At 34.3% G+C, this 26882-nt stretch overlaps 1 protein-coding gene across 9 annotated transcripts in view; it reads left to right on the top strand.

Annotated features, from left to right (window-relative positions):
• ntrk3a (neurotrophic tyrosine kinase, receptor, type 3a) overlaps nt 1-26882 on the top strand; it is a 441878-nt gene that overhangs the window by 127832 nt on the left and 287164 nt on the right. For all 9 annotated transcript variants that reach the window (XM_073942230.1, XM_073942233.1, XM_073942235.1 and 6 more), the window contains 2 exons: nt 1-47; nt 6531-6602. The exon at nt 1-47 is cut by the window's left edge and continues 25 nt beyond it. In XM_073942230.1, the coding sequence (XP_073798331.1) occupies nt 19-47; nt 6531-6602 (101 nt within the window). In that variant the 5' untranslated portion in view covers nt 1-18. The remainder of the gene's footprint in view (nt 48-6530; nt 6603-26882) is intronic.

Here is a 26882-nt window from a genome sequence, read left to right as displayed (position 1 = left end):
ACGTTGAAAGATCTTGACATGGAGTTGTACACTGGGCTTCAGAGACTGTAAGTACCACACCGTGCAGAGGACTGATGACACTGCAAGCAAACCAATGCCTAGCCAGTGCCAGAGCATTGCAATAAAGCAACAAGAACTCACCAAAGATAGCTTTAGATTTGACATCTGCAGGAGCGTATTGCTAGGGATAGCATGCTAGCATGGGGCGAGTTTCACAGTGCCATCAAAATGCCTATTTCAAGCCAGCCCCACATAAAAAGTGCCTCCCCAAGGCCTGCTTTAAAATGATCAAATAATACGGCTGAAGTAGTCAGAAAATTTAATTACATCCCCAACGCCTTCCATCTGGTCAAGACTTTCTTTACCTCATTCAGTATCTTCTTCATAAGTGGGGCTTCCTCCTTCACAAGACCCCATCAAACCTTCTTTTCCCCCCTACTGTAGCTCAGAAACCGGGAGAAATAATTAATAAGGTTCTCATTAATGGTTAACTCTTATCATCACTATTTAAAGGGTTAGTTAGTACACCCTAAAAAGTTTGGTTATTAATTAGTCAACCTCATGCTGTTTCAGTACCCTGAGACCTCCGTTCATCTTCAGAACACAGATTAAGATATTTTGGATATTATATATATATTATATTATATATTATATATATATATAAACAATATTTGACATATTGTTGGCGGTTCATTCCGCTGTGGCGACCCCGGATTAATAAAGGGACTAAGCCTACAAGAAAATGAATGAATGAGTAGATAATAACCATATTTAAATAGATAAACAAATTATATATTTTTTTGTTTATATGTCATATTGTTTGCTAATAATTCTGGCTTCAACTGTGTATATATATTTATATAAATGACTTTAACTGTTAAAAGTTACTAGTGGATGATGAGAGAAATCTCAGATTTTATCTGAAATATCTTAAATTGTAACATCCAAAACATAAAATGAGCTTCAGGGGTAAGTAATGCAATGATACTGTTTGGATATGGGATTCTGTTAGATATGCAAATCCAATCATCAGTCTAGGGCACTTGAAAAATTGTGGGGGAAAAGTATTAAAGCCTATAATCATCTGGCTAATATCAAATACAGTACGCGTACATCTGCGGGTTGCAGCTAACTTGCCTTTAAACGGGCTGACAACACATATGCGTGCCTGGAGTCCATTTAACATGACAAATGACATGATTAGATTTCTCAACATTACAGAAGATTATATGACTCAGATATACTAGTATATAACTCAAGCAGTAATATTAAGTTAAATATTGACGGTCAATTAGAGAGTGAGAGACATAACCCAGAGAAAACCCAGCAGGGACAGGACGTCAACATGACGTCAGATTGACGCTGTACCCCAACGTCATGGGGACGTTACATTTGGTTTAGAATTGAAAATCAAGTTGACATTAAAAAACAAACGTCAGGCCGACTGCAGTGTCAATCTAAAATCAACCAAATTTTAATGTCAAATGATGTTACAGCTTGATGTTGTGTGGACGTTATCACTATGACATCTATCAGACGTTGGATTTTGGTTAACATACCTGATTAATAATGTCAGTAGTTCTCAATATGACGTTGGTTTAATATGTTGGATTTTAGTCACTTTCCAGCACAACTTAAAATCAACCAAATTTCAGTCATTTGACGTCGAAATTTAAAGTCAAAATAACGTTGACCTTAGAAGTTGGCTAGACTTTGAATTTTTTTGTCACCTAACATCATGACCTAAATCTAACCTAATATTAACATCCTATGACATTGTGAGCCTGCTGGGATATTACAGCATTATTACAAGGTCAAATATATAATGCAGAATGGGAAAAAAACAATAATTTCAACAATATGGAAGTTACAAAGAATGTAAATTGAAAAACATAATAATAATAATAATAATAATAATAATAATAATAATAATGACGATGATGATGATGATGATGATGATGATGATGATAATGATGACGATGATGATGATGATGAAAATAATAATAATAAAATGAAAGAAATTAAATTAAAATAGTAGATAATAGGCAGTGGCGCAGTAGGTAGTGCTGTCGCCTCACAGCAAGAAGGTCGCTGGGTCGCTGGTTCAACCTCGGCTCAGTTGGCGTTTCTGTGTGGAGTTTGCATGTTCTCCCTGGCTTCGCGTGGGATTCCTCCGGTTTCCCCAACAGTCAAAAGACATGTGGTACAGGTGAATTGGGTAGGCTAAATTGTCCGTAGTGTATGTGTGTGTGTGTGTGGATGTTTTCCAGAGATGGGTTGCAGCTGGAAGGGCATCCGCTGCGTAAAAACTTGCTGGATAAGTTGGCGGTTCATTCCGCTGTGGCGACTCCAGATTAATAAAGGGACTAAGCCGACAAGAAAATGAATGAATGAGTAGATAATAACCATATTTAAATAGATAAACAAATTATATATTTTTCTTTAATTAATAATGATGAAGATAAATATTATAATAATAACAACAATAATAATAATAAATAGTTAAATAGTTGATGAACAGATAAATAAATAAATAAATGAATAAATAAATTGTAATAATAATAATAATAATAATAATAATAATAAATAATTAAAATCATATTTAAATAGTTGATGAACAAATAAATTAATAAATAAGTAAATAAATAAATAAATAAATAAACAATCAACAAATTCCTCTTCTTCTTCTTCTTCTTATTATTATTATTAATAATAATAATAATAGTAATAATAATAATAATAATCTGGAAACTGAGTAGCCTTTAAAGTTAAAGCTTTCAAATATCTTAATTTGTGTTTCGAAGATGAAGTTTTGAGCAGTGTGAGGGTATGAGAGTAATTAATAACAGAATTTTCATTTTTGAGTGAATTAAACCAATAAGATAATTTGGCAGAACCTGGCCACTATAGGGAGTTCCAAAAATTCTAAAGTGAATGTGTGATCACATCATTTTCTAAGGAAACTTGTGTCGTTATTGAATCAGTCTAGTTTGGTGTGAGATCTTAATTTTCATGTTGGTAATTATCTGTGTTAAGCATCATGTTCATCGGGCTTAGTTCTCCCACCTCATGGTAAAAGGAATACTTTGGTGTAATCGCTGCCGCAAACGCCCATAATAACAAGAGCAGAGAGTGCTTTGTGCAAATAAACATCTCACAAATGCCAATGGTAAAAAAAAAAAAAAAAAAAAATGTATTCAATATACATAATTGATTCCAGCTGCCAGCGTAAATAACTCCGGGAGCAAGGATGCAGGCTCTTGATGATATTCTGCCCTTAATGATGTTACTTGAGAAGAGGAGACAGACTGGAAGTGAAGATTAGATGATGATTTTTTTTCCTTTACTTTCACATTTCCCCTTTTGACACTGCTTCGAGACGGCTATGCAATTAGCAACCCGCTTGGCCTGTAGCTGCTGTCAGAAGCATTTAAAATGACAAACGTGAACTGGTCTTTCACTCTTTTTTTTTAACCAGCTCACCTCCTCTTAGACCTACGATTTGCACAAATAAGATCTTTTTGCAAAATCTTTCAGGCTAATCAGAGCAACTTAGCTAAGTTGACTTTACCATAACCTAATTGTCCTTTGCCAGAGGTGGTTCATTGCATCTCTTACATAACAAAATATGCACAAACCAGAAAAGCTTGTAAGGAAAAAGATGTTAAGAAAGGATAAAGGACTGACCAACTGGAGTCAAACTTTGTTCATTAATTTTTTTTTTTACGTCGAGTGGAATTATCTACAGAGATAAAGGTTACACTTTAGTATGGTGAACGTGAAACAACAAACTGAGGATATGGTAAGGCGCCCCTATCAATCAATATTGGTGGACGGGGGGACCACACTCCTACGTCAAGTTGCGGTCGATCTAAAAAATGCTCTAATTGGTCCACCGTTTTTATGTTGTTAAAAAAAATTAGAACTTTGTGTGTTTATATCACCCTAGTAGGATGGTCTATATACTATGCCTACACATATGTCTGTCCAAACAGCTTGAAAAGTAGATTTTGCACCATAGATGCCCTTATAGTGACTTATTAACTGCCTATTGTTTATAGATTGACTGTTTATTAGTACACAAAGGTACATATTCTGCACGATCTTATTCTACATTCATAATCCTACCAATGCCTAACTAACATTAATAACTATTAATAAGCAACAAATTAGGAGTTTATTAAGCTAAAAGTCATAGTTATTGGTACATTAACTTAGTACATTAAAATAAAGCGTGACCAAAATAGATTATGGAAATATTTGTGAGGGGACATTGGAAAAATCAGAAATATCGTTTCAAAGGAAGAGATGGAGATGCTTCTCCATGCCTTTATCTCTTCACGGTTGGATGATATGTGAACGTTTCATATTAATCACACATGCTTATTCTGAACATATGTGAAAGACACTTTGTCACCTTACGATTATAAGGTTCTATCTGATATTTTTGTCAAAATTGAGTTATTGGCATATTCTTATTAAATAACAACGTATTTACATTATGGGATGTTTTTTATATGTTGTTTACATTTTAGGTCTTTTTATTAAAAAAAAAAAAAAATGTTACACACATACTGTTTACTATGGAATGCAAAAACCTTAAGGCTCATTATCTCAAAATCATCCAGAACGCAGATAGAACCTTATTATTTAAAGGTGATGACTTGTCCGATTTTATTTTAGAGAGCAGGCGTGAGGTTCAGCTGTGTCCTTTTCATTTTCTGTCTAATTCAGGCTAATATGGCTAAAAGCTGCTCTGACTGACACTATTTACACAGCATAGGCAAAGTGCATGCTTTAAGAGGCATGGTGCTTTTGCTGGTGATGTGTAGCTGATCCGCAAATGCACATTATGTTAGCTGAACAATCAGAGCCTCTTGAGGAGGGGCTTTTTGAAGGAACTAGGAAATATGACAGTCGTTTACATGTTAGCTGAGTAGTAGTATATAATTAAAGATATACAAAACAATAACATTATTTTTAGTGAAGCATGAGCACACATGCCCCCCCACCCCCCCCCCCCCCCACCCCCACCCCCCACCCCCCAATATCTGTAAAAGGCGCTAAATAAACCTTAACTTACTTACTTGGGACAGTATTTTAAGAGGACTGAAACAAAAAAAAAAAACCTCTAAGTGCCAGCTGAAATAGTTGAGTAATTTAACTTTTTTGGCAAAGAAGACTTATTTTCATTTTCATTTTAATGCAAAATAAATGAACATGAACATATACAGTTGAAAGCAGAAATTTGCATACACTTTAAAATAGGGAACACAACTATTTTTTCAAATGTCCGATGGTAAACAATACTAAACGTTTACTATTTTAGGTCCGTTAGGATTAACTAAATCATTTACATTTGCTAAATGCCAGAATAAAGATAATTCTTTAAATTGTTTTTATTAATTTCTAGACATACACAAGTTTACATAAATTTGGTATTTTTTGGTCTAATGTTTTGGGTATCCTTCCACAAGCTTCTCACAATAGTTTGCAGGAATTTTGGCCCATTTATCCTGTTAGACTTGGTGTAACTGAGTCAGATTTGTAGGCTGTCTTGCTCGCACAAGCTTTTTCAACTCTGCCCACTCATTTTCTATAGGATTGAGATCAGGGCTTTGTGATGGCCACTCCAAAACATTCTCTCTGTTGTCCTTTAAGCACATTTTAACTAATTTGGTAGTATGCTTAGGGTCTGTTTGGAAGACCCATTTGTGGCCAAGTTTTAATTTCCTGGCTGATGTCTTGAGATGTTGCTTCAGTATATCTACATAATGTTCTTTCTTCATGATGCCATCTATGCTGTGAAGTGGACCAGTCCCTCCTGCAGCAAAACAGCCCCACAACATGATGCTGCCATACCCATACTTTACAGTTGGGATGGTGTTCCTAGCCTGTAAGCTTTCCCTTTTGTTCTCCAAATGTAACACTGGTCATTATGGCCAAACAGTTCAATCTTAGTTCCATCAGACCACAGGACATGTCAAAAAATTATTCTTTTCCCCAGTGTAATTTAGCAAATTATAATCTGGCCTTTTTGTTGATTCTGGCTTGTTGATTTTCCCATGTTGTCACACAAGGACGCTGTGTGTTTGAGATTTTCATTCTACAGTTGTGGCTCCAATTAACACAAATGTTGTCAATTAACCAATCAGAAACTTACAAATCCTTGACACCATATATAATAACAATTTCTCAAAAAATCTCTCTCTCATTATTCTTCTATTAAGCATAACAGAAACAAATTTGATAATCCTAACTTACATAAAGAGAAAAAGTTTAGTCACATTAACATCTGACTTTTTTAAATGATTATGTGCCTTTTTATACAGTGTAAGTGAACTTCTGGTTTCAACTGTATGCAGAGAAAATAGCCAATTTTAGAACTTCAGAGGGTTTTGCATCAGAACTTTTGGTTTATACAATTTTCCAGTTCACAACATCAAATGTGCAAATAATATTATTGTTATTAAAGTTTTCTCATTCATAGGAAATTACTAATTCATGTTTATTTGTCTCTTCCATTTTAGGAACATTGTGAACTGCAACTTGCGTACGATCCAGTCGCGAGCCTTTGCTAAGAATCCCCACCTGCGCTACATGTGAGTCCTGTGTGCTAAATTCTTCCCCTCATTTGAAAGTCAATGGTTTGTTTCTAAAGACGCATACAGACAGAGATGTATTAGGAAGTTGGGTTCATTTGTTTACCTATACTAGGCATTTCTTAAGTAGGCCATGTTTAGAAAATAAGGAAGATGCATTTTCCATCTTTGAATGCTCTGTGTGGTATCATGACTGCTCTTATTCAAGAGATGCCTCGGCCCTTGGTGCATAATTTATGAAGATAAAGTTCTCCGCACTGTGTTACAGAGCATCACCCGCAGCCATTTTTCACAAGTGAGCTTCTGCGAGCAGCCGGCAGACACATACGTTGGTTTTAATCTGTAAAGAGCAGCTTTGCAGACCGCTTGTTAACATATCATCTTTGTCTATAGCTGTTTGATGATTTCAAATTGCTTGACCGAAATGACTCCTTTCGATAATTGGCTTAACAATCTGCGCCATAATGCGGCGGCGTGTGCCTCTTGAAATTCTCGGTGTTAGATTGCCTGCTCGCTTCCTCATTCTGACAGTCGGCAAAGACCCTCTGTTGTGTGCTCTGAATAAACAAAGATTGTTTGAGGTAGAGCTGCCTGAGTTGCAGGGGGAAAAAATGGTGGAGAATGCGGGCAATGAGAGAGAGATGATTTACTTAATGAAGGCTGAATGGGACGAGTGTGACAGGACTGTTATTTCCCAATTTCCTGCCAGTGAGCAGTGGAAAGGACATGGAAGCGCAGGCTGTCACCTCCACACAGTCCGCCCCAATTTGTGCTGTCCATCACGCTGCAAATGCACTTCTTATTTTCTCTCTGTCATAAAGAGACGGGGATGAGATTTTTGTGTTGGTGAGCGCTCTCTGTGAATGTCTTGTGTACAAAATGTACAGGAACTCTTTGTGTCATGTGTTTGTCACTACATGTGTCCACTGTTAGCACTTTGGTAGGGTGTGAGGGAACATTTATTCATGTCAAGCTTCAGGTAAGACCTGGACACTAGCAGTCCGTTTGCTCAAACTGTGTTTGCACTTGGGCTACAGTGCATGTGTGTAGAAGATTGCATTTTTTCCGGTGGACTACATAAACACAAACGTTTCCCAGAAATTCTGTCAAATTCAATTAATTATGGGTAAATTTCCAAAAGTATGGTTAGCCAAGTTTAAAATAGTTGTAGACTTTTCAGTAGTCTTAGTTTTTATTTAGTTTTGATTTTTTTGTTTTCAAATTAAGTTAGTTTTAATTAGTTTTAGAGGTAGATTTACTAGTTTTTATATTTTGAAATTGCTTAGTTTTAGTTTAGTTTTTTCCCCTATATTGAAATATTTGATAGGTGTAAGATTCAAAATAATCTGAATAAATATTGCATAATAACTCAACCAAAAAAACTTTTTTGAAATGTATTCAGAGGACACATGACCACTATCATCCACCACTATCGTTTTTCCATCCTTAAATTCAAATACAACAGCCCAAAAGATAGCAAGCCTCAGTACAATATGTGTGCAATTCCAGCCTGATCTCACAGGGGAAACGTAACTATTTTACGTTTTGTCATTTTAGTGGCTAATTCATACAAATTTGTATGAATTCAGCTGTATGAATGAGATCTTAAGAATTTAAAGACCTCCCGTTAGTTTTCAACATATCAAACGTAGTTGGAAATCATGATTTTAGTCAGTCAAAACATCTCCCTGATCTGAGAAGTTTCTTACAATTTAGTTTAGCCATAGTGTACCTGTGACAGTTTAATCAGCTGTCCAAGTTTGATTCAGTCACAGCAGTAATTAGTTTGTGGTTAAGTCAGAGTGATAATTGCGGCCCTTTCTTAGTGCACTCCAAAAACATGTACATATCAAGTCAAAATTATTAGTCCCCCTTTGATTTTTGGGATTTTTTAAATATTTCCTAAATTATATAAATTTTAGGAAATTTTCACAGTATGTCTGATAATATTTTTTCTTCTGGAGAAAGTCTTAATTGTTTTTATTTCGCCTAGAATAAAAGTAGTTTTTAAATTTTTAAATACTATTTTAGGGTCAAAATTACTAGCCCCTTTAAGCATTTTTTTTGGAAAGTCTACAGATAATAATAATTAAATAAACTAATAATTCTGACTGCAACTGTATGCCATTTAAAATAACCAGCTGTATCCTTTTCATTTTCTGTCTGATTCAGGCTCAAACTAAAACAGCTACTCTGACACTATTTACACAATATAGGCAAATCATAGGTCAATCTAACATATGTTGAGAATGTCAACATTTTTTTTTAATTATTATTATTATATATTTTTAGGTGTTTTTTGCCTTTTATTGGGATAGGATAGTGAAAGACAGAGAGGAAAGCATTGGGAGCTGAGAGAGGGGAAGGATGGGCATAGGACTTTGAGCCAGGATTCGAACTCGGGTCGCCCTGAGCACCTATGTTGGCTCACTTAACATTTTTAAAAAGTAATTCAATAATAATAATAATAAAAAAAAATGACTTTTTTTTTTTTTTTTTTTGGTTTCTTGAAATAAAATGTATTTTTAATGACAACAAATAAACAATTTATTAATTTTTTACATGTCATCGTATGGCTATATCTGATTTGCATATGAGGTTGAGGCTTCGTGTTTTTGTGTGGTTTTATGATTTGCTTACAACAGTAGAAAAAAAAATATTATACACAATAAAATTTGTAAAAAAAAAAAAAAGGAAATGTCTTGTTTAAATTAAGTATGGAGGCAAGCAAACAAGCTTATTACTCGCATAATTACTATAAGATTAACATATAGCAAACAAACAAAATAAATAGATGAATAAAAAATCTATCATTATGGAAGTTTTGTGTTTTAACGAAGATGGTTCAGACTATGGATTTCTGACAGAGTTTTGGAAAACACTTGTCAATACAGTACATTATTTTGCTAATAATGCATTGTGAGTTACGTTGTTATATGTGCCATATTATACCTTCAGCCAATGATAGGTGTGATATCTGAGACCGAGGCTAAGTTTAATCCACAAAGCACTAGTAATCGTGTACGGTGATCAAAACAATAGATATCGGTGTGTCTTTCTCTTGAGGACTCTGTGTTAGTGTGTGTGAAAGTCAGCAGGCGTAACAACAGTAATGCTAGTGTCTCTTTTTTGGCCTTTTTGTTTTATTCTCCATCCCGTGTGTGGTCTTCACAGAGCTCTGACTTTTATGAGCGAGAAATCCCAGAGATTTCCAGAAGTGCCATTCACAACACACAAGGGGTCAGGTCCCGGCAACAAAGCAGCAGTGTTCTGATCCGTTTCCCATTTCTGTTTTATGCCCTTAAAACTTTTGACACCAATGATTCATATTTCTCACTGAACTCAAGTTAAGAAATACACCATTGCTGTTCTGAATCATTATTCTCTTATTTTTTTTGCAAGTAGTTTTGTTTTTATTTCAAAAATTCTGAAAATGCTAATTTTTTTTCAGAGAACATATGTTGTTTTCACATATCTTTTTCTATTTATTTACAACGCAACAATGTTTTGTGATCATACAAATGCATATTTTTAAAAACACAAATTCTTAGTGTGCTTAATGCAGAAGTATTTGACAAACCACTTGTGGGTGACACACTGTTTTCCTCTCCATATGCACCAGACACCTATTTATAAGCGCCCTATTTGCTTAGCTTAGTTTAGCATAGATCATTGAATCAGATTAGACCATTACCATCTTGCTAAAAAAAAAAAAAAACAATAAAGAGCTTTTCCTATTTAAAGCTAGACTTTTCTGTAGTTACATAGCCTACTAAGATTGACAGAAATTATATTATCCATCGCTTGAAAATGGTCCCCAGCTAGATACCTAGGCAACACTGCTGCATAATATCATTGTGTCTGCTGCACCCATGGCATCGGAGCAAAGTTCCCTGATTAATATTATTTTTTTCATGCTAATGGTTTAATCTGATTCAATTATTTATGCTAAACTAAGCTAAAATGGTCAGACTCTGAGATTGGCTGAATGGATTCAAAGATGATGAAACTCAACTGTTTTTTACTTTAGATGACTTGTAAAATGAGCCTATTTTAATTGAATATTATTTTATAATATTAATAAAACACCATCAACAATAAAACATGGTGCATAAATAATCAAACGTGCATATATATATATATATATATATATATATATATATATATATATATATATATATATATATATATATATATATATATATATATATATATATATATATAAATAATCAAACGTGCATATATATATATATATATATATATATATATATATATATATATATATATATATGAAAAATACATTTTATTTTATTTTATTAACAGCTAAATTTGTCTGTATGTCTAAAAAAAATCTAAAAAATCTAAATCTAAAAATAAAAAAAATTATATTTTATGCTACAGCTCTGTCTGGTTCTCAAATCCGATTGGCTAATAGCCGTGTGATATTCCTGTTATAGTTCTCGTACAGCCTCTTCACACTTCTGTATTACTCCGCCCACATAGAGTGACAGCAGATGGATAAACTCTTTACAGTTTGACAATTATTGCAGCTGTTGGACAACATAATGTACTTTTGAGACTTTTTAGTCAACAATAGTTGTTTAGATTGCAACTATGTAGTTTATTTATAAGGATAAAGCCTATTTTAAATATTATTAATTTCGGAGATACAGTGCGTTGACATCCATCTGCCTGAGCAAAGACAGTTGACATTGTCTATCCACAAGATGCCAACAGAGACCGCACAATAAACTCTGACAGGAGAAAAGCTCAGCATATTTCTAACTATAGCTGATCAAATCATTATTAAATTGGTATGTGACTTTCTAAGTCGACCTCTCTCTTTTGTATGTTGTAGTGTTGTATTTATACCATAGCAATTGTAGTGTATTGAGTGTGAGATGGGACTCGATATCAGGAAAGCATGTATTGTGTGTTGGCCACTCTTTGTATAACCCTGAGTTTCTTTTTGGTTGGCCATCTGTTTGTTTCTAATGAGTCTTCTGTTTTTTATTACTGCAGACTAGTTCAGTTGATGGAAACCAAGAAGAAATGCTCGCATGTGTTTAACGTTTTTCCTTATCATAAACACAACAGTAATCCGGTAGTGTTTATTATTGTGATATCCCAATTGCAACAGAGAAATACTGGGAATTGACTCTAGACTGATGACATTTCCTTCTATAATCTTATAATGTGAGCAACATCCGCTGTTTTTTCTTCATTTTAGACATTACGCTAGACAATCATTCAAATACTAGCTCCAAAGTGACGTTTGTGAAGTAGCAATGGTTTCAGCTTTTCTGACGTCAGCTGCAGATGTGAAGAAATGGCTAAAGAAAGTAGCTCCTCATATAAAAGGATTTTGAGACTCTTTGTGTTTGATTTATTAAATTTTATATACACGATTATGTCGTCAAACTGTTGTCTAAACGCAATATCACATTCGTAGCAGTGCAGTATGCTTGTATATCGTCACTCGTGGGACACTAAGGCACTTGGCCTGCAGTTTCGTGCCAAAGCTCGCCTCCCACCATTTCGCACTGCTGCTCATGATATTTCTTATATTATATTATATTGTATTATATTATATTATATTATATTATATTATATTATATTATATTATATTATATTATATTTATTCATTTTCTTTTTGGCTTAGTCCCTTTATTAATCTGGGGTCGCCACAGCGGAATGAACCGCCAACTTATCCAACACGTTTTTTACGCAGTGGATGGCCATCCAGCCGCATCCCACATCCACACACTCTCATTCACACACACACTCATACACTACGGACAATTTAGCCTACCCAATTCACCTGTATCGCATGGCTTTAGACTGTGGGGGAAACCGGAGCACCCAGAGGTAACCCACACGAACGCAGGGAGAACATGCTAACCCCACACAGAAACGCCAACTGACCCAGCCGAGGCTCGTACCAGTGACCCAGTGACCTTCTTGCTGTGAGGCGACAGCACAACCTACTGCGTCGCCTATATTGTATTATATTATATATTATTAAATTATTAAAAAATATATATATTAAATTATATAAAATATATATAATGAAAATTTTTAAAAACACAATTTTATTAAATAAAAACAAGCAGAAGTTCAATAAAGCCGTGTCATGAAATAAACATTTAATAAAATATTAGAAAATGTATTATTATTATTATTAATATCATTATTATTTTGCTGAATCATTTAGGTCAGCTTTGCATTTACATCGTCTTTAAAACAGTAACTTTTGGCAGCCTCTTGTTTTGGCGGTTCACCAAGCTTTTTGACCCTTGTTGTAAGAGTTTTGCTGTCGAGGGACCTGTTGCCTTGTGTTTATACCTTGTTTTCATACCATGACCGCCAAAGGAAATTTGTTTTCAGCAGCTTTAGATAAAAGACAAAGAAATCAATACGGGGGGCCTATTGCTTTGGTCGACCTGCTTTTTGAAGTGGGGCGTTCGCTTTCATGTGTCTGCTAGCTATGTGTGCCGAAATGAAAGGTTGCCTTCTGGATTTCAACACGAGCATTCTTTTTTTTTCATTGGACAATGGAGAAGAGGACACAATATGTCCAGGAATGGTTATCATGGGTATCTTGTAAAGGTTATTCCCGAGAGGAATGGCAGAGGGGGACCAGGGAGTAGCTCTCATTAAAACCTTCCAGTCTTTCATCACAACAATGCTTGAAACAAAATGGCATACTTCTTTTATGTACTGTAGACTGCTCGCTAGCTTTCATTTATGTTTTTGTAGACTTTTGATAGACGGGCATGTTTAAATTCAATTAGTGCTGTGGTGATGCAATGTTATACAGATGGAAGTCAGAATTATTAGCCCCCCTTTGAATTCTTTATTTCTTATTTTTAAATTTCCCAAAACGATGTTTAATAGAGTAAGGGAATTTTCACAGTATGTCTGAAAATTTATATATATTTTTTTTTCTGGAAAAAGTCTTGTTTGTTTTATTTTGGTTAGTATAAAAGCAGTTTTAATAAAAAAAAAAAAAAACATTTTTTCACCTAGTTATAATAATATAATAATACATATCATATAATCATATAATATATTATACCGTCTCTGTTAAAAAAAAAAAAAAAAAAAAACGTGATATTAATTTTAGGTCATATTGCCCACCCCTAATCTCTCTCTCTCTCTCTCTCTCTCTCTCTCTCTCTCTCTCTCTCTCTCTCTCTCTCTCTCTCTCTCTCTCTCTCTCTCTCTCTCTCTCTCTCTCTCTCTCTCTCTCTCTCTCTCTCTCTCTCGCTCTCTCTCTCTCTCTCTCTATATATATATATATATACCTTTTTTTGGTCTCTTTTCATTTTTGCTTTACCTATCTTTTTTCAATTTGATTGTTATTTATGTATTCTGGATATGTTTTGTTGGGATGTTTGCTTTGTCTCGCTTTTCACTTTTTTTTCATATATATATATATATATATATATATATATATATATATATATATATATATATATATATATATATATATATATATATATATATATTTGGAATTGTTTTATTTTTTATTTGCTTTGCTTTTTGCTTTTTACCTTTTTATGATCTGTTTGGATTTTTACCTTACCTTGCCTTTTCAATTTGATTTTTATTTAATTATTTGTTTATTCTTGGATATGTTTTGCTTAGTTTTTTCTTTTATGTTTCATTGTTTCGTTTTGATTTTTGCTTTGTCTTGGGTTTTACTTAGATTTTTATTCAAATGTTTGGATTTTTTTGCATTCCGTTTTGCTTTACCTTTTTATGATCTGTTTTGAATTTTGCTTTATCTTGCTCTTTTTAGTTTAATTTTTATTTATTTATTTTTGTTATGTTTGGTTTTGGATTTTTTCTGTCTTGCTTTTCACTTTGATTTTTACTTATTTATTTTTTGATACGTTTTGCTTTTCTTTTGTTGTTTTATTTAGACTTTTTGCTTTTCTTTTTCTCTTATATATATTTATTATTTTGTCGTTGTTTTTTTTTTTTTTTTTTTGCTTTTGCTCGTTTCATATTTTTTGGTTTTGTTTTGCTTTGTAATTTATTTTTTGTTGTGGTTAAGTTTATTTAGATTTTTTATTTATTTATTTATTTTTAGCTTTGCCTTTTTCATCGTTTATTGCTTTTTGTTTTAGTTATTTGAGAGAATAACACTGACTTGAGGATAGTTCACTCTCCTTTTTTCTCCCTCATGCCAATTTTCTCTTAAATTTTCTCTCTGTCAGCCTCTGATTTGCCCTCTCACTTCTTCCAGCTTTGTCCTTCTCTAAAACCTGTCATTCATAGGCGTTTCCCCCTTGTTCCATTCCCTTTTTTTCCCAGACCCTTGGCATGCAAACTCTTTTTTTCATCTTCCTCCATCACTCTCTCTCCCACTCCATCCATCTCTCTCTTTGTTTCTGAGATGACATTATTTATTATTCATGCCGCCGTTGATGTGGCTGCTGTTTTATTCCCCTCGCAACGGGAGGAGTGCACTAAAAACAGCTTACATCTTTTCCTTCTCTGTGAAAGAACTCCAAAATGAGCCTTTGACTTTGTGGTTAGTCAGTCAGCCATGTCTCCCTTTTCTGAAATGCGATAGGATGCTCATCAGTAAAGAAGGAGATGCGCCATTGTTTCCTCTGGCTCCAAAGGGCCTTAAGCCCCAACAAGAGCTTTATTTGGCTTAATGAAAGTTGAGTGCTCTGAGAAAAGGCATTAAATATGTTGACGCCGTCCTCTTTGCTCATTGAAATATAAATTGGATATTAATTATGATGCCTGTTGGTAATTTCAACTACCTTTATCAAATGTTGGCTGGATTGAAATGACAAATCGCATTTCCGGAAGACGACATTAGCATTTTTATTTATTTTTTGGCAAAATTCATATGTGTCAGATGAAATGCAAAGGAATATGCTTAATGCTTAAGGTATATGACTGGCTAAAGGTGAAGATCAAATGTGATGGAATTTCTTGATATAATTGTATGACTTAAGTACATTTTAGGGTATGATGACAGGCTGGTAGTCATGACAGGCTACAAATCTGACTCCTCAGTTGATCGCCATGCATGACCATAATCTGATATATGAAATCTGATTTATGACTTAATGAGTTTTCAATGTAATGTCTTTCTTCTGTGAATGTGATTGAAACTATTAATCAATATTTTATAATTTTTTTTATTATTAATCTTTTTAAAATCCCAATTTCAGCATTTTATTTTATTTTATTTTATTTTATTTTATTTTATTTTATTTTATTTTATTTTATTTTATTTTATTTTATTTTATTTTATTTTATTTTATTTTATTTTATTTTATTTTATTTTATTATTTCACAGCCCCAGAATTAGCTACATGGCTACATTTGTCTGTCTATCTATAAAAAAGGTACATACAAAAATATTAATATAATTGTTTTTATTTTTAAAAATTTAATTTAATTTATCTTTTAATTAGTTTTTTTATTTTCGTTTTATTTTATTTTATCCCCAGAACTAGCTACATGACAAAGTTTGTCTGTCTATTAAATAAATAAAAAAATAATAATAATACACACACACACACACACACACACACACACACACACACACACACACACACACACACACACACACACACACACACACACAAATAAATGCACGTAACATATATTAAATTGTATAAATATAATTTAATCACTTTATATAATATAATTTTATGTGTTTTTGTGTACTTTGTTTAATTCCAGAGAAATTATGCAAAAGATTATGATTTAAAAAAAAAGAGTCTGGATTCAGGCTGATAAATCGTCTCACCAATTTTCACAATCATTGCATTTTACTACTTATTACCAGCTCATGAATCCAGGCAGTAAGACCGTCACTCATCGTGACCCACGAGCCATTGCAGTGCCACATTACAAACTTCTGAAAGACAGCTTCCATAAAACTTAGAGCAGCAGAATGGCACAGATGAAGCCGGTTGTCTATAGAGGTCATAAAGTTCTATTCTTAAATATGTGGGGTACCGACTGTCCCCAAATCTTGAATTTTCTCCTGTCACTGCAGCTGTCATTCTCTTTCTAATGCTGTCTCCGTGTCACTGGTTGTCATTCCTCAGTGTTTTATGTTCTGTCTTTCACACTCTGTCTTCAGGAGAAAGGCTACAGGTCGCTGTAGTATAGAGAAACCTGGTCTTGCTGGATTTTCTGTAGTTTTTACCTCAAATGCATTTAAAGGGATACACAATTTGATGAAAATTAATCCAAGAATTAACTGTTTTGTTTGAAATTTTAATATCTGAAATGCTTATATGATAAAAAAAAAACATGTTCTCCCCTTTCAGACATTCACTTGCATGTTGGTCAGGGCGTGAATTATACATTGATGATTGGTAGGGTCAAGGTTTTCGGTTATGTCTAGTAATATGCCTATATATAATATTTATTCAGTTTTATCTAGTTTATTGATTAACTTGTTATTATGTTTTTTAGTCTTTTAAGGGATATTGAGTGGTTCACAATAACATTTGTTATATTAAATAAACAGTGACAGGTTTGCATTCCTGCACCTTTTATTAGATGTTCCTGAAAGACTGCATTTATTTTTATTTTACTGTTTAACTTTCATGTGCGAGCCAGTGTATTAAAAAAGCAAACTATGCATCTAGATTTACAGACATCTATAGTTGAATTATTAATGAGAATTATTCAACCACCTTTAATTTTTTTTCCAAATGAGGTTTAACAGGGTAAAAACATTTTCACAGTATGTCTCATAATATTTTTTCTTCTGGAGAAAGTTTTATTTGTTTTATTTTGGCTAGAATAAAAGCAGCTTTTGATTTTTTAAAAACCATTTTAAGGTCCAAATTATTAGCTTCTTTTGTTTTTTTCAATTGTCTACAGAACAAACCATCGTTTTACGGTAGTAGGCCTCCGTCGGACAGTGTTGACCATGGATGACGTATCCTAATTCTTATCTTGAGGCATGAAGAGACCAATACAGGAGAGGCAGTCTTTGCCACAGAAGTCGCAATCGTCATTATACAATAACTTGCCTAATTACCCTGACCAGCCTAGTTAACCTAATTAACCTTTAAGGCTTGAAATGTCCCTTTAATCTGTGTAGACTTCTCTCTCCTTCCTCTCTTCATGCTTCTTCTACTCTTCCTCCACCCTCCCTTCATCTTCCTTCTTTTTTTCTACACATCAGAAATAAAGGTATCTGGATCAAAATCTGTCACTGTGGTGGTACGTTCTCTACAGGTACACTTTTGTACCATACAGGTGGACAGTACCATTAGGATACACTTTTGTACTTTTAAGGTAGTACGAGGTACACATTTGTACTTTTTGGGTATTAATATGTACTCTTAAGGACCTGTTAGGAATGAAAATGTACCTAGAATGTTGATTTTGAACCTTTATTTCTGAGAGTTTTCTCAATAGTCATTTCCTCTTCTCATCACTCTCTTCTTCCTGCATCTCGTTAATTTTTTCCTTCTATTCCAGCTTATCTCTTCCTTCTATTCCTACTACTACTACTCCTTCCTCTTTTCCTCCTTCCTCATCCTTATTCTTCTCCTCCTGGTTCTACTACTGCTCTATCTTGCTTCCTTCTTTATTTAGCTTCTCCTCCTCTTTTTCTTTTCCTAAATAATATTCTCCTTTTCATTTCCTCTCCCCCACATTCTCTTACTTTTTCTCAATCCCCTCCTCCATCTGATCCTCTATATGTATCCATATACACGTTTTGTTTTTTTTGCTCAAAAGAAAATGAAACTGCTTAGTAATCAGAACCAGATGAGTCCATTATTGGAACTGTAATAAAGTTATTGGAATGAAATCCAGAATTTTTAAATACCTTTCTCATGAATGAAACCAAATCCGGATCTAAATAGTTTTTTCGTTGCAAGCATGCTGCAAAAATACCATGTCAAAATACCATACCAAAATACAACTTCTTGACCTACAAGAAGCTATTTTATTGCAAATCAATCAATCAATCAATCAGTCTGTCGATCTGTCGGTCGATCTGTCGGTCGGTCGCTCGGTCGCTCAATCAGTCGCTCAATCAGTCGCTCAATCAGTCGCTCAATCAGTCGCTTAATCAATCAATCAATCAATCAATCAATCAATCAATCAATCAATCAATCAATCAATCAATCAATCAATCAATCAGTGAACATTATATAAAACTAGATTATACAGTTTTGATGATAAACACTACCTGACAAAAGTCTTGTCATGGATCCCGGTTGTAAGAGCAACAAATAATAACTTGACTTCTAGTTGATGATTTGGTAAAGTAGCAAAAGGTAAATTTTTCCGATGAATCATCTGTTGAACTGCATCCCAATCATAACAATTACTGCAAAAGACCTATTGGAGCCTGCATAGACTCAAGATTCTCACAGAAATCAATCAAGTTTGGTGAAGGAAAAATTTTGGTTTGGGGTTACAATTCACATCAAAGCTCCTGAAAGCAAAGAACGTCAAGGTGCTCCAGGATTGGCCCTCCAGTAACCAGACATGAAGATTACTGAGCACGTCTGGGGTAAGATGAAAGAGGAGGCATTAAAGATAAATTCAAAGAATCTTGATGAACTCTCGGAGTCCTACAAGAATGCTTACGTTGCCATTCCAGATGACTTATTAATAAAGTTATGTGAGTCATTGCAGAGATGTATGGATGTAGCCGTCCAAGCTCATGGGAGTCATACACCATATTCATTCATTTTCCACTGCAACATGACTTTATATTCTATACTGTACATCATTTCTGTTTAGTGACAAGACTTTTGTCTAAGCAAAGTCAGACCTTACTGTCCTAATCAAATAATTAAAAATCAAGGCATGATCATATTTTAATTTGGTAAAATAAGCGTAATCTAGAGGCCTTTGCCTTTCATATTAGACACTTCTAATACCAAACAATCAAGTAGAAGTCAAGTTATTATTTGTTGTTCCTAAAACTTGGATAAGCGACAAGACTTTTGTCAGGTAGTGTACTACTCATAATTTACCCTGGACTACAAAACCATTAGGCTGGTTAATATTATTAATATTATTATTATTATTATTATTATTATTATTTAAAAATGACAATATCTGAAAGCTGTATGAATAAGCTTTGGGTTTATTTGATGTCTGTTGGGGCCAACAATATCTATTTGGTTGATATAAATTATTATAAAATCTGCCTTCAAATTCCAAATAAATCTGAATATTGAGAAAATCAGCTTGTTGTTTAAAATAAGTTCTTCGCAATACATATTACTGCTCAAAAATGTTGAATATATATATTTTTTTATACATTTTATAGTCATAAAATAAAAATTCTGAAATTACAAAATGTCATGATCTTTATATTCAAATGATTTTTGGCATAAAATAAAAATTAATTCTGCTTGACTCATAGTGTATTGTTGGCTATTCCTACATATGTATACCGTGCAACTTAAGACCGGTTTTTGTGGTTCAGGGTCACATCCATCAACTTTTAAATGGAAGTGTTTCATTTCTCACCGAACACAAAGTCTACCATTTCTTGATATTAAAAGTTCACATGTTGCTCGGTGACAGACTGAACCAACCTTTTTTGAATAGAATCCTCTCACGTTGCAGAGCAGGGTAAACAGAGCAGGAGTGGGCAGTGGGGTTATCCTTTTTATAACTTCCTGTTGGCATTTTTTCAGCATAGATGGTGTTTAAAGACACACAAAAAAGGTCCATCACAGCAACCTTCGCTCACCCTCGAGAAACTCAAACCCTTACACAGCTCGCTCTCAACATCCGCGTCATCCCTCCATGGGGAAATGTCCTTGTACAGCAGCATAAAAGCTCTCACTGGCATACAAGAGAACAGGTCTGCGCCATGAGAGGGCCAACTAATTGGCTTCTTTGTCAGAGATGTGTCAAAAAGAGGAGGTTTCTTTTTTTTGATACCCAAGGCTTCGGTGACACACGTGAGGAAAAAAAAAAAAGAGCATGTTGGGGTGACAGACGGGGTCCGGTGTCTGCTGATTCACAGTTCTTAGCATTCATTTTGTACTGAAAGTAGGGAATAAAATCGTTATTTCAAGCGTTTGGAAACATTGTGTTGGTTAAAGGGATAAGTCAAACAAAATAAAACATTTGCTCACACTTAATTAGTTCTAAGCTTATACATTTCTTTCTTCAACAAACAAGATATTCTGAAGAATGTTGGAAAAAAGCAGCCATTGACATCCAGAATATCTTCCTTTGTGTTCTTCAGACAGAAACTCAAACAGGTATGGTATACGCAGTTCATGAGTAAATGATGATGATTTCCATTTTTGGCTGAACTATACTAAAGGTCTCGGGAAGTGCTTTGAAATATGCATTTTTATTCAATGTTTGACAGTTGGACATAGCTCCTCCCCTTTTTTAAAAACAGCCAATAGTGTTTTGTTTTACCACAGCTTTGCTAGAGTGAGAGTGGTTAAGCTCAAGTGCATCAAATGAAAAGCAAATGAGAAGCGTCCTGAAAGGGGTGGGGCATGGCAGATATTAGAGCATTTGATTGGTCATGATGTGATGAACTGTAGTGTGAAGTGATGTGAATGCAAGCATTGGTCCATATGGGTGAAAGTAACAAAATTCAATGTTTATATCGGGTTAATATATTCTAAATGAAAATTTTGTCACTGTTTTGGGGCACACTAGCTTATAGATATCCTAAAAATAAATAATACTGATACTACCTACACTGTAAAAAAAAAAAATAATAATAATCTGTTATTTTACTTTATTTTTTTTTCCCGGCAGCTAGAGCGTCGTTCTCTGTTGATGGTTACCTAGCAGTCACTAAAACCCCACCCTCACCACCACCTAACCAATCCCCCCACCCCTGGCCATGGTACAATTGTCAAGCGTTGAACAGTGCGCAGTGATAACACAGTTGGGAACCAAATTCTACTTATGGGAGTTTTACTTTTGCTCCTATTGGCATAGATGGTCTTCATTTGCATAAAGTTCTCAACTTTGTTGCGTCACTTGACACGCCCACTTCAGGTCGCCAATGGTTGCTGTTGTTCATGTAGCCGAAAGGTTGTCTACTCTAAGTCGCTTACTCTCCTATAAAATGAGCAGTCAATGAGGTGTTACTCAGGTTCTTAAATAACACTTTGTCTTAGGATTGTGATTTGTTTTTCTGAATTTATCGCAAAACATTTGCTGAGCATGATGCAGCTTAATCCAGTCTGTAAAACTATGTTTGGTTTGAGTGTTTTTTTTTTGTTTCATTTTGATGAACATAGCTGTGTTTAGTTGTTTTGTTTCATTTCGTTTCGTTTGTTTTAGTTTGCTGTCTGTTTTTGTTTTAGTACTTTTTATTTTGATTGGCTTTTGTTTATTTTTCATTTAGCTAGATGTAGTCCGTTTAATTTTTTTATGTTTGTAGTGTGGTGTGCTTTTTGTTTTGGTTGGGTCTTTAGTGTGGTTTAGATTAAATCTGTTTTGTTTTGTTGTGTTTTGATTTTGTCTTGTTCACTTTTTTTATGTGTATTGATGTTTTTCGGCATGGTTTCTTTATTTCACATGTTTTGTTTTGATGTAATTTCATTGTGATCTGTTTAGGTTTTGCATCGATGTGTTTGACTGTTATTTTCTGAGAATATATATGTTTTGAACATTCTTCAAGTTTGCTCATATTATACAACATTATATGAATTAAAACAATAATGTCCAATATAATTAATTGCTTTGTGTTGTTCAATTTATTTGAGCAGCTTTACGCCTTAACTAGAGGTGGAACATTAGTGGCGGGACTTCGTCTGGAAGTTTGTTGACCAATCATAGACAGTTAGAGCAGTGTTTTCCAACCCTGTTCCTGGAGCCACAGCAACAGTACATATTTTGGATGTCTCCCTTATCTGACCCAATCATTTCAGGTTTTGGAGTCTATTCTAATGTTCTGATGAGTTGATTCGGGTGTGTTTGATAAGAACGAGGTTGAAATTGTGGACTGTTGGTGTGCCTTCAGGAACAGGGTTCGGAAACATGGAGTTAGAGGTAGCTAGTTTGACACATATGTAATTTAGCCTGATTTGTTGACCAATCACAGTTAGAGCATTGTTTCCCAACCCTGTTCCTGGAGGCACAGCAACAATACATATTTTGGATTTCTTTCTTATCTGACCCATTCATTTCAGGTTTTGAAGTCTCTTCTAATGTTCTGATGAGTTGTGTTAGATTAGTGTGAGGTTACAAATGTGCACTGTTGGTGTGCCTTCAGAAACAGGCGTGGAAAACACTGAGTTTAAGGAAACTAGTTTGAAATATATGTAATTCAGCCTGATTTGAGAGTGTATGTAGGTATATGTATCACAGTCTTCTCACTAGACTTAACTGTAGCGACAGTCCCTTTGCGTCTTTTCTTTTCCGGCCGAGCGGTGCCCCTTATATCAGCTGGGCTAATGGGCTGTGATGCTCAGATGCGCCGGGCACAGCCTGTGCTCCCCTGAGATGCCCCGCCAACCCTGCTGACACTGTATGGATCAATAGCCCTGTTGCGGGACCCGTGCTGGGTACTGAGCTGTTACCTCCTGCAAACCAATCCTGGGGAATGTCAGAGGCTCTTTTGCTTTTACAGACCCCAGTTTTAGCCTCCTGTTGGTTTAAAAATGATCGTAAGAGAGGGAAATAGTTTAGCATATTTTTAAAATATAACAATTATGGATCTTTTGTTTTTTTCTGTATTTATTTTGTGTTTTATTTGTGTTATATTTTGTGGGGGAAATAGTTTAATATATTTTTTTATATATAACTTTTATATATATTTTGTTTTTTTGTATATATATTTTTTGTTAATTTGCTTGTGTTTTATTTTGTTTTATGTGAATATTATTATTAATTTTATTATTTTTACTCTGTTTTTTGTATTTATTTTTTGCAATTTATTGCTTTAGTTTTTCAGTTTTTTTGTATTGTTCATATATATATATATATATATATATATATATATATATATATATATATATATATATATATATATATATATATATAATATTATATTATATTATATTCTTTTTTTCAAAGATACCTTAAAGGGTCACGAAACACAAACACATTTTTTTGAGGTGTTGACAGTCATATATGCATCCCATACTGCTACAAAACACTTTTCGGACACACACATTTAAAAAAAAAATATGAAAATTGATAGTTTTTGCATTATTTCAAGCAAATTCGTTCTTTTGGTTTGAAAATAAATTTTGAAGCTATGCCACAGCGATTAGATCCTTGTGTAAATTCCAGCGTGAAGACTGGATGTCTGTACCGGCCTGTACAACGTGACGTCTTTGAGCTTTTATCATTAATTCAAGAGATAGTCTTAGTTTGAACAAATCAGCGCGCTCTATTGAGAATGAAGTGCAACTTCATTAATATGCAAGATAGCTTTGAAGACTATGTTCAGATGGCAGAGAGACACCTCGTTATGTTGCCAACTGTGATTAAAACAAGTGGAAGAATTGTTTGGATACATGGGTTGTCAGTGTTGCATTTATAAATGTGCTGCAACAATGGTTTTATTTCCAGTTCCCTGCTATGAGAGCGCAGCTGGACTCACGTGTGAATTAAAGTGGTCTGCTAACACGCGACAAAAACGTTTGTTTTGTTGTCTCTACAGATTTGGTAATTGTGTGATCAGTGTTCTTTGTTTGTTTATTCAGATTGTAAAGTCAGTTAGTATTGTCAGCAGTACTCTTTCAGTTTTTAAAGACCTACCTTTTACAGTATGTTAATATCACTACAATATTATGGACTGAAAGATCTGCTGTAAATGCTGCTTTCCGCATGTAAACATGTCAACTTCTTAATCAATCAACTACAATTGTGTAGGACTTCCTGACCCTACCTACTAAGTACATCTACGTTAGAGTTTTTTTCTCCCATATGGCGTGCGGTATCAAACATTTTATCAAAAATACTTTCTTCCAGCAGTTACTCGCATTCAGTATCTCGTTTGTCGTGGGGGGAATGCATGAAAGTGAAAGTGCCAAACTGCAGTTAAAGCAGTCAAATTAATAATTTGGCAAATAAGTTGATTACTGATGTCCATGTAAACATAGTCACTGTCTTCCACGTCTGCGTCTGTGTTTGTTTTGCATCTGTGAAAATCAGCATGTGCTCGAACTGAAACTCCCCTTTTTATGCAAATCCCACCACTCGACACTCCCACCTAAACAAAGCTGGACTCACCCACCTTTCTGACTTTTTTCAAACTAGAGGTGTGAAAACAAACTGTTGAGACAGGGAGGGTTCATGGCCCTTTAAAAATGCTCTTGCAATCTAGGTACTGAGGAATACCGACACAGACTTTATTTTCGCAGCATCATTGCACAAGCTATAAAAACAACTATAAGAAATATGCAGAGGGAAACAGTTCATCATTTTACAGTAGTTAGAAGTAAATGATGCAAATACAGAAATATACTGAAGCAAAGAGAGAATGAAGTCAGGAGTACAGTGATGGAGAGAATCGTGACAGGGAGACAGACAAACAGCGTCGCAAGACAGCAGAACTGACAGCTCTACATTCGCAAATATCGCTGTTTGCGTGCGTTTGTTTGTTCCTCGCCGTCTGCCATGTTCAGTATGCACAATTCACATTTGTATCGGCGCCAGGGCAGAAAGTCAAACAGCGCTCTCCTCCATTTGCATCTTCATTGTAAACCGTGTGTATTCATTTGGTAAATAGACTACGACAGCCCGCAAAGTTAATGAAAAATATCAGCACAAAACTAATATGCCAGCACATCTGCCTGACAAAAACATGATAGTCAATTTTGGATTCGGGATTTTTTCATGTGGGTTGTTTAGCATTGAACCCAAACACCATTATTTTTCAATGTAATAACATATTTGTAACAAATAGCATATTTAAGCTTGATAATACAGGAAAAATTCAAGCTTGTTAATGCAGAAGAAGACCAAATATAATGCTCTGTCTGCTTCTTTCTGACCAATCTTGTATAGACCTATTCATTCTGTTTTGTTTATATAAATACAGAATGAATAAATAAATAAAAATTAGGGGTTGCACTGACTAGTCAACTAGTCCACTTTAATCCTCTGCCTTGATGCTTTTTGATTGACGTCGACTAGTCGTGCTGCACAGGTCAAGTTTTTTGATCCTGAACTACATGACAGCTTTACACACTAAGGTGGTTCACTGAATGAAACTGCCCTCGGATTATTTAAAGTAACTTTTTAAATGTCATTTTTCTTATGTCAGTGTCAGAGATTCACTCTGAGTGAACTTTAAAACGTCAAACAGATGCCAGTTAGATAGCTCCATGCAAATACCCTAGTGCAGATTCTCGCCAATTACCTTTAAGCAACCCTGGAAAAGTAATGTTATTGACTGTTGTCCTTTGCGAATCGTAGATGTGGACATATTTTGTGAATGAACCATGAAGCGCGCAGAAACCGTTAAGTACGCAGTTGCGGAAGTGTGACAAACTTCACAGCGTGTGTAAACATCATCCCTGGTGAACGCGATGAAGGTGTGCAGCGAGGAGACATCTCAAAACCGAGATGAGTAGTAACCATGAGAAACGCCTGACCTGTGCAGGATTTTGAGTAGCTTTCTAGCGCACAGGATAGTGGTAAAATATGCATAATAAGGCTGAACGTTATAGCCTTTGTCTTTCATGCATTATGTTATGAATAACTTCGCATGAATCTGTGTGCTGAGGATGTATGCATTATTTCTGCTGTAAAATAAATGTTATTGTTACATGGTTAATAGAACGTGCAGTGATCAATGTGTTGACTGCATTTATTTAGCAGTATAATTAGTCAGGGTGCTAATGTTGCATATTACCGAAATGAAAGAGCTGTCTGCATTTGTTTTGCACTAAAACTAGTCATTGATAATGTTGCAATGTTTTTGCAACGTTTTATGAGCTGTCAAACAGCATGTGTATATATTTCCTGCAGATAAAGTGCTAATTGTGGGATGCTGCAAAACATTAGCATCGTGTGTTTTATTGATGACATCACCAGCAACTAGTCGACATCGACTCAACTTTGAAAACATAACAACAGTCAACTTCCAAAAATCTAGTCTTTAAACCCCTAATATATACATATATATATATATATATATATATATATATATATATATATATATATATATATATATATATATATATATATATATATATAAATAAATATATATAAATAAATATATATAAATAAATATATATATATATATATATATATATATATATATATATATATATATATATATATATATATATATATATATATATATATATA

The sequence above is a fragment of the Danio rerio genome, chromosome 25 (genome assembly GCF_049306965.1).
Source record: "Danio rerio strain Tuebingen ecotype United States chromosome 25, GRCz12tu, whole genome shotgun sequence".
Lineage (NCBI taxonomy): Eukaryota > Metazoa > Chordata > Actinopteri > Cypriniformes > Danionidae > Danio > Danio rerio.
The sequence above is the reverse complement of the archived record's forward strand: the minus strand, read 5'-3'. Positions and strand labels throughout refer to the sequence as shown.